The sequence below is a fragment of the Somniosus microcephalus genome, chromosome 5 (assembly GCF_052327205.1).
Source record: "Somniosus microcephalus isolate GS21.2 chromosome 5, FLI_Smic_1.0, whole genome shotgun sequence".
Lineage (NCBI taxonomy): Eukaryota > Metazoa > Chordata > Chondrichthyes > Squaliformes > Somniosidae > Somniosus > Somniosus microcephalus.
In genome coordinates this window covers 5,412,388-5,429,038 of record NC_140991.1, presented here as the reverse complement: position 1 = coordinate 5,429,038, position 16,651 = coordinate 5,412,388, and the positions used below count along the sequence as shown (strand labels likewise).

At 47.1% G+C, this 16,651-nt stretch overlaps 1 protein-coding gene across 1 annotated transcript in view; it reads right to left on the bottom strand.

Annotated features, from left to right (window-relative positions):
- LOC147116835 (uncharacterized) overlaps nucleotides 1–16,651 on the bottom strand; it is a 146,697-nt gene that overhangs the window by 64,984 nt on the left and 65,062 nt on the right. Inside the window, exons 10-13 of the mRNA XM_085987243.1 lie at nucleotides 15,232–15,360; nucleotides 13,515–13,607; nucleotides 12,212–12,307; nucleotides 6,031–6,126 (exon numbers count right to left, since the gene is read on the bottom strand). Coding sequence (XP_085843369.1) covers nucleotides 6,031–6,126; nucleotides 12,212–12,307; nucleotides 13,515–13,607; nucleotides 15,232–15,360 — 414 coding nt within the window. The remainder of the gene's footprint in view (nucleotides 1–6,030; nucleotides 6,127–12,211; nucleotides 12,308–13,514; nucleotides 13,608–15,231; nucleotides 15,361–16,651) is intronic.

Genomic DNA, 16,651 nt, shown 5'->3' with positions numbered 1-16,651 from the left:
AAATTAATGGTGGGAAATATGGAGATGGCAAAAACACTGAATGAATATTTTGTATCAGTCTTTACAGTAGAAGACACTAAGAATATCCCAACACTGGATAAACAGGGGGCTAAGGGGGGGGAGGAGCTAAACATGATCAAAATCACTAAGGAAGTGGTACTCGGTAAAATAATGGGACTCAAGGTGGATAAATCACCTGGACCTGATGACTTACATCCTAGGGTCTTGAGGGAAGTGGCGGTAGGGATTGTGGATGCATTGGTAATAATTTTCCAAAACTCCCTGAACTCGGCAAAGATCCCGGCAGACTGGAAAACTGCTAATGTAACACCCTTATTTAAAAAGGGCAGTAGACAGAAGGCTGGAAACTATAGACCGGTTAGCCTAACATCTGTGGTAGGTAAAATTTTGGAGTCCATTATTAAGGAGACAGTAACAGGACATTTGGATAATCATAATTTAATAGGACAAAGTCAGCATGGTTTTATGAAGGGGAAGTCATGTTTGACAAATTTGCTGGAGTTCTTTGAGGAAGTAACATACAGGGTGGATAAAGGGGAACCAGTGGACGTAGTGTATTTAGACTTCCAAAAGGCATTTGACAAGGTGCCACACAAAAGATTATTGCTTAAGATAAAAAATCACAGGATTGGGGGTAATATTCTGGCATGGATAGAGGATTGGCTATCTAACAGAAGGCAGAGAGTTGGGATAAATGGTTCATTCTCAGACTGGCAATCAGTAACTAGTGGTGTTCCGCAGGGGTCAGTGCTGGGTCCCCAACTCTTTACAATCTATATTAACGATTTGGAGGAGGGGACCGAGTGTAACATATCAAAGTTTGCAGATGATACTAAGATGGGAGGGAAAGTAGTGAGTGAGGAGGACATAAAAAACCTGCAAGGGGACATAGACAGGCTAAGTAAGTGGGCAGAGATTTGGCAGATGGAATACAATACTGGAAAGTGTGAGGTTATGCACTTTGGCAGGAAAAATCATAGAGCAAGTTATTATCTTAATGGCAAGAAACTGGAAAGTACTGAAGTACAAAGGGATCTGGGGGTCCTGGTGCACGAAACTCAAAAGGTTAGTATGCAGGTGCAGCAAGTGATTAAGAAGGCCAATGGAATGTTGGCTTTCATTGCTCGGGGGATAGAATATAAAAATAGGGAGGTATTGCTTCAGTTGTACAAGGTATTGGTGAGACCGCACCTGGAATACTGCGTACAGTTTTCGTGTCCATACTTAAGAAAGGACATACTTCCTCTCGAGTCAGTACAAAGAAGGTTCACTCGGTTAATCCCGGGGATGAGGGGATGGACATATGAGGTTGAGTAGATTGGGACTCTACTCATTGGAGTTCCGAAGAATGAGAGGCGATCTTATTGAAACATATAAGATTGTGAAGGGGTTGGATCGGGTGGATGCGGGGAGGATGTTCCCGATGATGGGTGAAACTAGAACTAGGGGGCAGTCTTAGAATAAGGGGCTGCTCTTTCAAAACTGAGATGAGGGCGAACTACTTCACTCAGAGGGTGGTAGGTCCATGGAATATGCTGCCCCAAAAAGCTGTAGAAGCTACATCATTACATAAATTTAAAACAGAAATAGACAGTTTCCTAGAAGTAAAGGGAATTAAGGGTTACGGGGAGTGGGCAGGAATTTGGACATGAGACTGGGTTCGGATCGGTCATGGCCCTGTGGGTAACGGAGCGGGCCCAGGGGCCGTGTAGCCTGATCCTGCTCCTATTTCGTGTGTCTAATTCTGTTAAATTCAGGAGATGGTTCTGTGATAGTGGATTGGCGGTTAGGATCAGATCAGCCATGATCTTATTGAATGGCGGAGCAGGCTCGAGGGGCCGATTGGCCTAGTCCTGCTCCTATTTCTTATGTTCTTATGTTTTTATGTTAACACCACATCATTACTGCTCAATTTACAGTGTGAGAGAGTAACACCACATCATTACTGCTCAATGTACAGTGTGAGAGAGAGTAACACCACATCATTACTGCTCAATGTACAGTGTGTGAGAGTAACACCACATCATTACTGCTCAATGTACAGTGTGAGAGAGTAACACCACATCATTACTGCTCAGTGTACAGTGTGTGAGAGTAACACCACATCATTACTGCTCAATGTACAGTGTGTGAGAGTAACACCACATCATTACTGCTCAATGTACAGTGTGTGAGAGTAACATTACATCATTACTGCTCAATGTACAGTGAGAGAGAGTAACACCACATCATTACTGCTCAATGTACAGTGTGAGAGAGAGTAACACCACATCATTACTGCTCAATGTACAGTGTGTGAGAGTAACACCACATCATTACTGCTCAATGTACAGTGTGTGAGAGTAACACCACATCATTACTGCTCAATGTACAGTGTGAGAGAGTAACACCACATCATTACTGCTCAATGTACAGTGTGTGAGAGTAACACCACATCATTACTGCTCAATGTACAGTGTGTGAGAGTAACACCACATCATTACTGCTCAATGTACAGTGTGAGAGAGTAACACCACATCATTACTGCTCAATGTACAGTGTGTGAGAGTAACACCACATCATTACTGCTCAATGTACAGTGTGTGAGAGTAACACCACATCATTACTGCTCAATGTACAGTGTGTGAGAGTAACACCACATCATTACTGCTCAATGTACAGTGTGTGGGAGAGTAACACCACATCATTACTGCTCAATGTACAGTGTGAGAGTAACACCACATCATTACTGCTCAATGTACAGTGTGTGAGAGAGAGTAACACCACATCATTACTGCTCAATGTACAGTGTGTGAGAGTAACACCACATCATTACTGCTCCATGTACAGTGTGTGAGAGTAACACCACATCATTACTGCTCAATGTACAGTGTGATTCATAGAGTCATAGAGTCATACAGCACAGAAAGAGGCTCTTCGGCTCATCATGTCTGCGCCGGCCATCAAGCCCTGTCTATTCTAATCCCATTTTCCAGCACTTGGTCCGTAGCCTTGTAAGCTATGGCGTTTCAAGTGCTCATCTAAATGCTTCTTGAATGTTGTGAGGTTTCCTGCCTCTAACACCCTTTCAGTGAGTTTCAGATTCCAACCACCCTCTGGGTGAAAAAGTTTTTCCTCAAATCCCCTCTAAACCTCCTGCCCCTTACCTTGAAACTAAGCCCCCTGGTTATTGACCCCTCTACTAAGGGGAAAAGTTCCTTTCTATCTACCCTATCTATGCCCCTCATTATTTGGTACACCTCAATCAGGTCCCCCCTCAGCCTTCTCTGCTCCAAGGAAAACAACCCCAGCCTGTCCAATCTTTCTTCATAGCTGAAGCGCTCCAGCCCAGGTAACATCCTGGTGCATCTCCTCTGCACCCTCTCCAATGCAATCACATCATTCCTATAGTGTGGCGACCAGAACTGCACACAGTATTCCAGCTGTGGCCTAGCTAGCGTTTTGTACAGCTCCATCATAACCTCCCTGCTCTTATATTCTATGCCTCGACTAATGAAGGCAAGTATCCCATATGCCTTTTTAACCACCTTATCTACCTGTCCTGCTGCCTTCAGGGATCTATGTACATGCACACCAAGGTCTCTCTGATCCTCTGTCCTTCCTAGGGTCCTACCATTCATTGTGTATTCCCTTGCCTTGTTAGTCCTCCCAAAATGCATCACCTCACATTTTTCAGGGTTAAATTCCATTTGCCACTGTTCTGCCCATTTGACTAACCTGTCTATATCGTCCTGTAGCCTGAGGCTTCCCCCCTCACTATTTACCACTCCACCAATTTTCGTATCATCTGCGAACTTACTGATCATACCTCCTACAGTGAGTAACACTACATCATTACTGCTCAATGTACAGTGTGAGAGAGTAACAACATTATTAATAATGAGGGTAGAGTTATTAGCCGAGTATGTCAGTGTCATTGGAGTCAGGGTCAAAGGTGAGGGAGCTGCGAGTTTTGGAGAATGTTAGAAAGTTCTGGTTCTCTCACCTCTTGGCTCCAATCTCTCTGTCAGCCTACCTTGGTGCTATTTTATCGATTTGACAATGGTCAGTCCTTCACTGAACTTTCCTCTTTTATCCTCCTAACCTCACAACATCCTCTCCCTATCCTCACTGCATTGAAATGAAGACTTCTCACACTATCTCCTACTCCGACTCATTCTCTCTCAGGACCTCCAGACTGTGGCTCTCCTCACCTCAGGATCTTCCCACCTTCCTGCAATCGCCAAGCTTTTAAAACCCAGAGATTGCTGCCATCTCATCACTGCTTCCTGATTCTCTTCCCCTTCTGTCCTCCTCTATCTAAACAGGCACTACAGTCCTTGGTGAGGTGAAGACCGGGGCTTCTCAATAAAACGTCAGATGCTTTCGATGTTGGGTTTCAGATGGGATATTGTCACAGAATCAAATTCCCTTTTGAAAGTTACTATTGAATCTGCTTCCACCGCCATTTCAAGCAGTGCATTCCAGATCACAACAACTCGCTGTGTGGAAAAATGTCTCCTCATGTCGCCTCTGGTTCTTTTGCCAATTACCTTAAATCTGTGTCCTCTGGTTACCGACCCTCCTGCCAATGGAAACAGTTTCTCCTGATTTACTCTTTTAAAACCATTCATAATTTTGAACACCTCTATTAAATCTCCTCTTAACCTTCTCTGCTCTAAGGAGAACAACCCCAGCTTCTCCACATCACTGACGTCCCTCATTCCTGGAACCATTCTGGTCAATCTCCTCTGCACCCTCTCCAAGGCCTGACCTCCTTCCTAAAGTGCGGTGCCCAGAATTGGACACAATACTCCAGCTGGGGCCGAACCAGTGTTTTATAAAGGTTTAGCGTAACTTCCTTGCTTTTGTACTCGGTGCCTCTGTTTATAAAGCGCAGGGTCCCGTATGTATTAACAGCCTTCTCAACTTGTCCTGCCACCTTCAAAGACTAGTGTACGCATACCCCCCAGGTCTCTCTGTTCCTGCACCCTCTTCAGGATTGTACCATTTAATTTCTATTGCCTCCCCTCATTCTTCCTACCAAAATGAATCAATTTACATTTCTCTGCGTTAAATTTCATCTGCCTTGTATCTGCCCATTTCACCAGTCTGTCTGTGTCCTCCTGAAGTCTGTTACTGTCCGCCTCACTGTTTACTACATTTCCAATCTTCATGTCATTTGCAAACTATGAAATCATGCTCTGTACTCCAAGACCAGGACATTAACATACATCAAAAAGAGCAATTGTCCTTTTAATTCTTATACTTCCCTCCAGTCCGAAAAACAAGCTATATATCCCCATTGCCCTTATGTGGGGTATTATGGATATTGTCATATATCCCCATTGCCCTTACGTGGGGTTTTATCAGATACTGTTGTACATCCTTTGCCTCCAATACAGGTTTGAGGACTCGGAGACATTGAAACATCTCGGTAATGCTCTTTATTAAATCAAATCCAGGAGATAATAAAACATGCAGTGTGGAGGAGATATAGGTACCAATTTTACTCACATACTCGGGACTTCTCAGTACATCGCAAGCATGTCATCTTGACAGCTTACGCTAGCCTCAGCAAGACTCGATTAAAAGTCCCCAGGAGCCCCAGTGTGTTGCATCTCTTTATGTGGGACAAATGTGGTCATCACATGCCATTGCGTTGTGTATACGCGGTCCATACAGCCGTTACACTTTGTCGTGCGTGCCTTTGATGTCTCATATCTTCCAATCTTTATTGCAAAAGGAACTCATTCCCTGTCTACACCATTCAACAATCAACATCCCTTCTTCACTCCTGCCCCCCGCTGTGCTAAAAGCCTGCCTGGTGTATCCATGTCTCTTTCTGAAGCCTAATTTAACTTATCAACCCTACAGTACTCTAGCTGAATATTATATCACTCTATATAATGGCAACTAGCCTATTCTATTTATCAATCTATACCTGCCTATCCTCACAATTGACTGCCTCCCTTTCAGCGATGCCCTGTAATGGAGAGTCTGTGTGTCACACTCGAGTGTGTCACGTACCTGTGAGACACTGCTTCCCCGTGTAGTCGGAAGGACACTGGCAGGTATTGGGCGCGATACATCTCCCTCCGTTTGCACAGGGCAAGTCGCACAGAGCTTCCCAGTGAAGATCAAAGAGAAAAAAAATCCAGGGGTTAATAACAAATCCGGACATTTCATTGATAAAGTCCTGACCCAAAAATACAAGTAGAATGTTGAACTGCACAGCCAACTGTGCCGGTAGGTCATGAACTGCCTGTGCAGGGCTCCGGTCAGACCACACTTTGGGGCTGATAACACAATGGTGGGTCTTCAGTGCACTAAGCTGCAATGGCCTCTTCCTGCCCAATATGGGTGCTGAGGGCAACAGGGGTCGGGAGCTGACCTCACTTTACCTGGAGTGTTGATTCCGCACATTGTCACGTTGCTGGCTCCATTGAGCTGATGTGTATGGGGGTACAACAGGAAAGTGGAGTTGAGGTCAACGATCAGCCATGATCTTATTGAATGGCGGAGCAGGCTCGAAGGGCTAAATGGCCGACTCTTGCTCCTATTCCTTATGTTCTTATGAACGGAAGAAAAACAAGGCCGATGCCTGAGTTATGAGGAAAGACCAAAGAAATATGAGCTTTTCAACCTTGAGAGGAGGTGAATGAAAGGTGATAGAGGGAATGGAAACGGTAAATGAGGAAAACTGCTCCGAACCAAACTGTGATAGTAAGACAATGGGACTGATGTCACAGAGTAAAGTCTTCACACATGTCAGCCATGGCTCAGTGGGCAGCTCTCTCGCCTCCAGGTCAGAAGGTTGTGGGTTCAAATCCCACTCCAGAATCTAGGCTTCAGTGCTGCACTCTCTGATGGGCAGTACTGAGAGTGTTGCAATGTCAGAGGGGCAGCACAAATAAAATAGTAAAATATTATACAGGCACATCAATAAAAAAGGAAGGTTGGGATGGGAATAGGGCCATTAAGGAATAGACAGAGAGATGGCAGAAATATTAAGTAATTATTTTGCTTTGGTATTTACCAGGGAGATAGAACAGGTGGACATGACATTGGATGATGAGATTAGTAATGAGATAAGGGCATTTAAAATAAAAAAGGGGATAGATTAAATAAACTAATCTAACTCAAAGAGGATAAAACCCCTGGTCTGGATGGATTGCATCCACGCATTTTAAAATAATCTAGGGAAGAGATAGCAGAGGCATTATTCCACATATTTAATAATTTGTTAGAAAAAGGTGTAGTGCCAGGAGGACTGGTGGATAGACAACGTAATACCGATATTTAAGATGGGTGGATAGAACATGTCCAGCGAATTATAGACCAATCAGCTTAACATCGGTGGTCGGAAAAATAATGGAATCCCTACTAAAGGAGAAAATAGAAGAACATCTAGAAAGGAAAAATATAATAATGAATAGTCAGCGTGGATTTCAAAAGGGAAAGTCTTGCTTGACCAACCTCATTGAATTTTTTGAAGAGGTAACAGAGAGAGTAGACAATGTTAATGCAGTAATGTAATTTATCTAGATTTTCAAAAGGTCTTCGATAAGGTACCACATAATAGAGTGATGAACAAGGTCAGAGAATGTGGAGTCAGGGGAGAAGTATCAGAATGGATTGCTGGCTGGCTTCAGGACAGAAAGCAGAGAGTGGGAGTAAAGGGTAGCTATTCACAGTGATAAAACGTGGGCAGTGGTGTTCCACAAGGATCAGTGCTGGGACCACTGTTGTTCACAATTTATATTAACAAATTAGACTTTGGAATCAAAAACACAATTTCTAAATTTGCAGATGACACCAAATTGGTGGGATAGTCAATACTGAGCAGGACTGCAACAAGTTACAGGAGGACATTAATAAACTTGCAGAATGGGCATATAATTGGCAAATGAAGATCAACACAGATAAATGTGAGGTATTACATCTTGGTAGGAAGAATAGGGAGGTCACTTATTACTTGGAGGGTGCGAGTCTAGGTGGGGGAAGAGGAACAAAGGGATCTCGGACAAATACACAAATCACTAAAAGTTGTGCCACAGGTTAGCAAGGCCATGAAAAAAGCAAATCAAGCACTAGGGTTTATTTCTAGAGGGATAGAATTGAAAAGTAGGGAAGTTATGCTAAACCTGTATCGAACCTTGGTTAGACCACACTTAGAGTACTGTGTACAGTTCTGGTGGCCATATTATAAAAAGGATATAGAGGCCCTGGAGAGGGTGCAGAGAAGATTTACAAGGCTGATGCCAGAAATGCGAGGGTATATATATCAGGAAAGGATGAACAGGCTGGGTCTCTTTTCTCTTGAAAAAAGGCTGAGACGTGACCTAATAGAGGTCTTTAAAATTATGAAAGGTTTTGATAGAGTGGATACAGAGAGAGAATGTTTCCACTTGTGGGGAAGAGCAGAACTAGAGGTCATCAATATAAGACAGTCACCAAGAAATCCAATAGGGAATTCAGCAGAAACTTCTTTACCCAGAGAGTGGTGAGAATGTGGAACTCGCTGCCACAGGGAGTGGTTGAAGCGAATAGTATAGACTAGCAGGGGGTGCCCGGCATTGCCAGGGCAATTTTGGGTGGCGCGGTGTCCGTGCCGGTGTCTGTCCCATGTCGTTGAGCTCCGTAGGGGATCGCGCGGTTGACGGCCGGCAGCTGCAGTTGGCGCGCCGGTTGAGTGTCTGGGGCCTAGCGCTTGAGGCCCGGCCGGGCTGTAGGGGCGAGATGGAGCCAAGCTGAGCTCCCCCGCGGGTGGCGCGGTTGAAGGTCGGCTGCTGCCGATGACCCGCCCGCTGTGTGGAAACTCACCTGCAGGTCCCGGAGTGGCAATGTGGGGGTCTGTTTGGCTGGTGGTGTCCCTGTGGGGATGAAAAAAATGGCGGCGACGTTTAGGGAGACTGGAGGATTAGGTCCCGCCCATGACGCAACAATTGGTCAACGATGAGGTGAGTGAACTGTAGGATTGGTGAAGCAGCACGTCAGTCAACACTAATGAGAGGTATGATTGGTCAACCGCTAATGAGTGGATTTTTGAGTATTTTTGAACGTTTTTTGAACACTGTCGATACAATTTTGTCTGACGAAAAAGTAAATACGCCTACGAGAGTCCCCTAACGATAAGCTTTCTTTCGATATAACATACGTGTAGGTACGCTCTATAACTTGAAACATTTGTAGCTTTTAATACCTTCAAAGATGAAAGCTAAAGTACTTATAAAACATTTTTGGTAAATCTTATTTTTTTTGAAAAAGATACTGACCTCGATTACCATATTTTTAACTTGAGGCCCGGCTGGTGTTTAATGGCTGGCAGATCCCTGAGCTGAGAATGATTAATCCCGCCCACACACGCACCGATTGGTCAACCATCAGGTGACTGAACTGTAGGATTGGTCAATCATCACGTCACAGGATTGGTCAACCTTCACGTCACTCAATGCTAATGAGTGGATAATGAGTGGAATTTTGAAGGGTTTTTGTATACTGCCTGAAGAATTTTTGTCTGAGCAAAAAGTAAATATGCTTATGAGGTTTCGATAATCATAAGCTTTCTTTTGATATAACACATGTGTAGGTACGCTGTATAACTTTTGATTGTATAGCCGGACAGACAAAAATGCAACGTACCATTTTATATATAAGCTGGGGGGGCCTGGCGTTGCCAGGGCTTTTTTGGGCTTGGTCGATGTCTGGGCCGGGAGCCTGGGACTGGATTTGGGCTGTCGGCAGTTGGAGAAGCCTAGGCCGCGGGGCCTCGGGTATTTTCCACTGTTTTTTAACCTAAACATTTCTAGCTTTTAATACCTTCAAAGATGAAAGTTAAAGTACTTATAAAACATTTTTGGTAAATCTTATTTTTTTTGAAAAAGATACTGACCTCGATTACCATATTTTTAGCTTCAGGTCCGGCTGTTGTTTAATGACTGCTCGATCCCTGAGCTGAGAATGATTAGTCCCGCCCACACATGCACCGATTGGTCAACCATCAGGTGACTGAACTGTAGGATTGGTCAATCATCACGTCACAGGATTGGTCAACCTTCACGTTACTCAATGCTAATGAGTGGATAATGAGTGGAATTTTGAACGTTTTTTTGGATACCGTCGGCACAATTTTTGTCTGAGCAAAAAGTAAATATGCTTATAACCATTCCGGAATCGTAAGCTTTCTTCTGATGTAACACACGTGTAGGTACGCTCTATAACTTTTGAGTGTATAGCCGGACAGACAGACAGACAGACGGAAGGACAGATCAACCGCTTTCATATATAGAGAAGATAGATATAGATATAGATGCATTAAAGGGGAGGCTAGGCAAGCATAGGAGGGAGAAGGGAATAGAGGGTTATGCTGATAGATTTAGATGAGGAAAGACGGGAGGAGGCTCGAGTGGAGCATGGACTGGTTGGGCCGAATGGCCAGTTTCTGTGCCGTGTATTCTATGTAATCCTATGCAAAGTACCGAGGGAGTGCTGCACTGTCGGAGGGGCAGTACTGAGGGAGCGCTGCACTGTCGGAGGGTCAGTACCGAGGGAGCGCTGCACTGTCGGAGGGGCAGTACTGAGGGAGTGCTGCACTGTCGGAGGTCAGTACCGAGGGAGTGCTGCACTGTCGGAGGGGCAGTACCGAGGGAGCGCCGCACTGTCAGAGGGGCAGTAGTGAGGGAGCGCCGCACTGTCAGAGGGGCAGTAGTGAGGGAGCGCCGCACTGTCAGAGGGGCAGTACTGAGGGAGCGCCGCACTGTCGGAGGGGCAGTACTGAGGGAGTGCTGCACTGACGGAAGGTCAGTACTGAGGGAGCGCTGCACTGTCGGAGGGGCAGTACTGAGGGAGCGCCGCACTGTCAGAGGGGCAGTACTGAGGGAGTGCTGCACCGTCGGAGGGTCAGTACTGAGGGAGCGCTGCACTGTGAGAGGGGCAGTACTGAGCGAGCACTGCACTGTCGGAGGGGCAGTACTGAGGGAGTGCTGCACTGACAGAGGTCAGTACTGAGGGAGTGCTGCACTGACGGAGGTCAGTACTGAGGGAGTGCTGCACTGTCAGAGGGGCAGTACTGAGGGAACGCCGCACTGTCGGAGGGGCAGTACTGAGGGAACGCCGCACTGTCGGAGGATCAGTACTGAGGAAACGCCGCACTGTCGGAGGGGCAGTACTGAGGGAGTGCTGCACTGACGGAGGTCAGTACTGAGGGAGTGCTGCACTGACGGAGTTCAGTACTGAGGGAGTGCTGCACTGACGGAGGTCAGTACTGAGGGAGTGCTGCACTGTCGGAGGGGCAGTACTGAGGGAACGCCGCACTGTCGGAGGGGCAGTACTGAGGGAATGCTGCATTGTCGGAGGGTCAGTACTGAGGGAACGCCGCACTGTCGGAGGGTCAGTACTGAGGGAACGCCGCACTGTCGGAGGGGCAGTACTGAGGGAGTGCTGCACTGTCGGAGGGGCAGTACTGAGGGAGTGCTGCACTGTCGGAGGGGCAGTACTGAGGGAGCGCTGCATTGTCGGAGTGTCAGTACTGAGGGAGTGCTGCACCGTCGGAGGGGCAGTACTGAGGGAGTGCTGCATTGTCGGAGCTTCTGTCTTTCGGATGAGACGTTAAACCAAAGCCCTGTCTGCTCTCTCAGGTGGATCTGAAAGGTCTGATGGCATTTTTTGGAGAAAGAAAGAACTTGTATTTCTATAGCGCCTTTCACGAACTCAGGACATTGCAAAGCGCTTTACAGCCAATGAAGCAGTTTTTGAAGTGTAGTCACTGTTGTAATGTGGGAAACGTGACAGCCAATTTGTACACAGCAAGCTCCCACAAACAGGAATATGATAATCTGTTTTTGTTATGTTGATTGAGGGAGAACGCTCCTGCTCTTCTTTGAAATAGTGCCATGGGATCTTTTACGTCTGCCTGAGAGAGCCTCCGTTTAACGTCTCATCCGAAAGACAGAAAGACAAAAGAACAGCAGGCAAGTCCCCCGTGGTGTCCTGGGGCCAATATTTACCCCTTAACCAACATCCCAAACAGATTATCTGGTCATCATCACATTGGCATTTCAGAAAGAGCTTGGCGCTCTGATGGTCTGGGTGAGGGGGGCGAGGACATTTCTGGATGAATGGGCTGAATCTAGTTGGTGTGTGTCAGGCTGGGGCAGCCCTGGGATTGAAAGTCACGGTTTCACAAACTCAGTCCCTTTGTCGCACTCACCTGTCTGACAGCCGACCCCAGCCCAGCCCGGGGAACACAGGCAGGTGTTGGAGCGCATGCAGGTCCCACCGTGAGCACAGGGCGGAAAACACATTGCTACGGAGAGAGAGAGAGGTGAAGTTAGAGCAGGCACATCACTCAGTGAGACCAGGGATCCTGGCATTGTACAGTCACAGCATCCTGACTGGGTACAGGTTCTTACACAAGGTCCCTGTTGCTATGGTTACCTCGTCACAGCAGGATGGTGTGACACTGTCCTCTTTACAGCAGTGTGGCTGTGGAGATGTCACTTTATGGCAGTGCGGCTGTGGAGATGTCACTTTATGGTAGTGGAAACAGTTAGTATTGATTCATTCAAATGCAATTGATACAGTGGACAATGAATTGATACGGGGCTATGGGGAGAGAGCGGGGCAGTGGGAATAGTTTGGGATTGATACAGGGCTATGGGGAGAGAGCGGGGCAGTGGGAATAGTTTGGGATTGATACAGGGCTATGGGGAGAGAGCGGGGCAGTGGGATTAGTTTGGGATTGATACAGGGCTATGGGGAGAGCGGGGCAGTGGGATTAATTTGGGATTGATACAGGGCTATGGGGAGAGAGTGGGGCAGTGGGATTAGTTTGGGATTGATACAGGACTATGGGGAGAGAGCGGGGCAGTGGGATTGATACAGGGCTATGGGGAGAGAGCGGGGCAGTGGGATTAGTTTGGGATTGTTCTAGCCAAAAGGTGACACAGACATGATTGGCCGAATGGCCTCCTTCTGTGGTTCTAATGCGCAGTTGGTATAACTACCTCTTTACTAACTACCTCAGAGATCGATAGATTTTTAGACTCTAGGAGAATCAAGGGATCTGGGGATAGTGCAGGAAAGTGGAGTTGAGGTCGATGATCAGCCATGATCTTACTGAATGGTGGAGCAGGCTCGATGGGCCGAATGGCCGACTCCTGCTCCTATTTCTTATGTTCTTATGATGAGAGTGTGACTTGGTGAGTGCCTGTATTCAGCAGGTTGGTGGTTGCATCGAATGAATCTGCTTTATTACAATGGGATCTCAGCCACGATTGCCATCATTACAATTTCAAATTCCTCCCACAAACAATGTTGGATTATTTAGGGATATATTAAGGGGCTGGAGTCAGATGCACTCGGATTAACGGGAACCTGCTGAGAGAAGCCAGCACTCATTACCTTCCATTCTTGAAGTTGAATTGACTGTAGTTTTCCTGTTTTCCTAGAATGTCCCCATTCCCAGTTACACATCTCCCCACACACAGCAGAGCGCGAATACAGACACATACCGGAACAGCCTGGTCCAGGGTATCCGGCTGGACAGTCACAAGTATCGGGAGCCACACACAGGCCGTAGTTTTGACAGACGGGGTTACAAACGGCTGAGGGGATGAGCGGGAGAAATGGAATTTCATTAGTTTATGACGGCACATACTGCGAGCATCACAACATCGACAGACACGCGGGATTGAGAGAGGGGGCGAATCTCAGAAAAGGACCAGGGATCTGTGCTTCGGTGAGAGATTGTGCGTGACTGTTCAATACAGAATAAAGCTCCCTCTACACCGTCCCATCAAACACTCCCAGGGCAGATACAGCACGGGTTAGATACAGAGTAAAGCTCCCTCTATCCTATCCCATCAAACACTCCCAGGGCAGATACAGCACAGGGTTAGATACAGAGTAAAGCTCCCACTACATTGTCCCATCAAACACTCCCAGGGCAGGTACAGCACGGGTTAGATACAGAGTAAAGCTCCCTCTACACTGTCCCATCAAACACTCCCAGGGCAGGTACAGCGCGGGTTAGATACAGAGTAAAGCTCCCTCTGCACTGTCTCATCAAACACACCCAGGGCAGATACAGCACGGGGTTAGATACAGAGTAAAGCTCTCTCTATCCTATCCCATCAAACACTCCCAGGGCAGATACAGCACAGGGTTAGATACAGAGTAAAGCTCCCACTACACGGTCCCATCAAACACTCCCAGGGCAGATACAGCACATGGTTAGATACAGAGTAAAGCTCCCACTACACTGTCCCATCAAACACTCCCAGGGCAGATACCGCACGGGGTTAGATACAGAGTAAAGCTCCCTCTATCCAATCCCATCAAACACTCCCAGGGCAGATACAGCACAGGGTTAGATACAGAGTAAAGCTCCCTCTACACTGTCCCATCAAACACTCCCAGGGCAGGTACAGCGCGGGTTAGATACAGAGTAAAGCTCCCTCTACACTGTCCCATCAAACACTCCCAGGGCAGGTACAGCACGGGTTAGATACAGAGTAAAGCTCCCTCTGCACTGTCTCATCAAACACACCCAGGGCAGGTACAGCACGGATTAGATACAGAGTAAAGCTCCCTCTACCCTGTCCCATCAAACACTCCCAGGGCAGATACAGCACGGGGTTAGATACAGAGTAAAGCTCTCTCTATCCTATCCCATCAAACACTCCCAGGGCAGATACAGCACAGGGTTAGATACAGAGTAAAGCTCCCACTACACTGTCCCATCAAACACTCCCAGGGCAGATACCGCACGGGGTTAGATACAGAGTAAAGCTCCCTCTATCCAATCCCATCAAACACTCCCAGGGCAGATACAGCACAGGGTTAGATACAGAGTAAAGCTCCGTCTATCCTATCCCATCAAACACTCCCAGGGCGGGTACAGCACGGGTTAGATACAGAGTAAAGCTCCCTCTACACTGTCCCATCAAACACTCCCAGGCTGGGACAGGTTTTAGCCGTGCACACGGTCACGTTATGTGCCTGTTTTCGGTGTTCAGTCGGTTCACTTCGACTGATACTAAAACAGAAAGCACCCAGCAGGTCAGGCAGGGTCTCTGGAGAGTCAATGACCTTTCGAGGGAAAGGGGGGGACTGGGCCTGACGTTCCTCTCGGTGCTCGGACATGTGCGGACCTCCCTCTGCTCCGCGCTCTCTCGTCTCGATGCTAACATGGTGCCGTGGATTCAGAAACTCTCGCACGTCACTCACGCTCGCATTTGGTCCTGTCGTCGGTGCGTGGCTGGAAGCCCCTCGAGCAGCTACAGTTGAAGCCCCCCGGAGAGTTATTACACACCTGCTGACAGCCGCCATTGGTGAAGTCTCCGCACTCGTCCACATCTGCAGAATGGGAGGGGAGAAACATCAGTAGGCTTGGGGCAATGTGGTGCCTGATTACCACAGCAGCAGCAACTTGTATTTGTGTAGAAAGAAGGAAAGACTTTCCTTTATATAGCGCCTTTAATGTAGCAATACTTCCCAAGGCGCTTCGCAGGAGCGTCAGACAACATTTGAGAGCGAGCCACTTGAGGAGATATTAGGACAGCTGACCCAAATCTTGGACACAGAGGTAAGTCTTAAGGAGCGTCTCAAAGGAGGAGAGAGGTAGAGAGACGGAGAGGTTCAGGGAGGGAATTCCAGAGCTTAGGGCCTCGGCAGCTGAAGGCACGGCCGCCAATGGTGGAGTGATGAAAATCGGGGGATGGTCAAGAGGCCAGAATTGGAGGAGTGCAGAGATCTCGGAGGGTTGTGGGGCTGGAGGAGATTATGGAGATAGGGAGGAGCGAGGGCCATGGAGGGATTTGAAAACTAGGATGAGAATTTTAATAGAGGCGTTGCTGGACCGGGAGCCAATGTAGGTCAGCGAGCACAAGGGGTGATGGGTGAACGGGACTTGGTGCGAGTCAGGACACGGCGACGGGTCTTGGATGAGCTGAATATTTTTGGAGGGTGAAAGATGGGGGTTCGGCCAGGAGTGCATTGGAACAGTCGGGTTTGGAGGTAACAAAAGCATCGATGAGGGTTTCAGCAGATGAGCTGAGGCGGGGGCGATGTTACGGAGGTGGAAGTAGGGGGTCTTGGTAATGTAACACCTTTATTTAAAAAGGGTAGTAGACAGAAGGCTGGGAACTATAGACCGGTTAGCCTAACATCTGTGGTTGGTAAAATTTTAGAGTCCATTATTAAGGAGACAGTAACAGGACATTTGGATAAACATAATTTAATAGGACAAAGTCAGCATGGTTTTATGAAGGGGAAGTCATGTTTGACAAATTTGCTTGAGTTCTTTGAGGAAGTAACATACAGGGTGGATCAAGGGGAACCAGTGGACGTAGTGTATTTAGACTTTCAAAAGGCATTTGACAAGGTGGCACACAAAAGATTATTGCTCAAGATAAAAAATCATGGGATTGGGGGTAATATTCTGGCGTGGGTGGAGGATTGGCTATCTAACAGAAAGCAGAGAGTTGGGATAAATGGTTCGTTCTCAGACTGGCAATCAGTAACTAGTGGTGTTCCGCAGGGGTCAGTGCTGGGTCCCCAACTCTTTACAATCTATATTAATGATTTGGAGGAGGGGACCGAGTGTAACATATCAAAGTTTGCAGATGATACAAAGATGGGAAGGAAA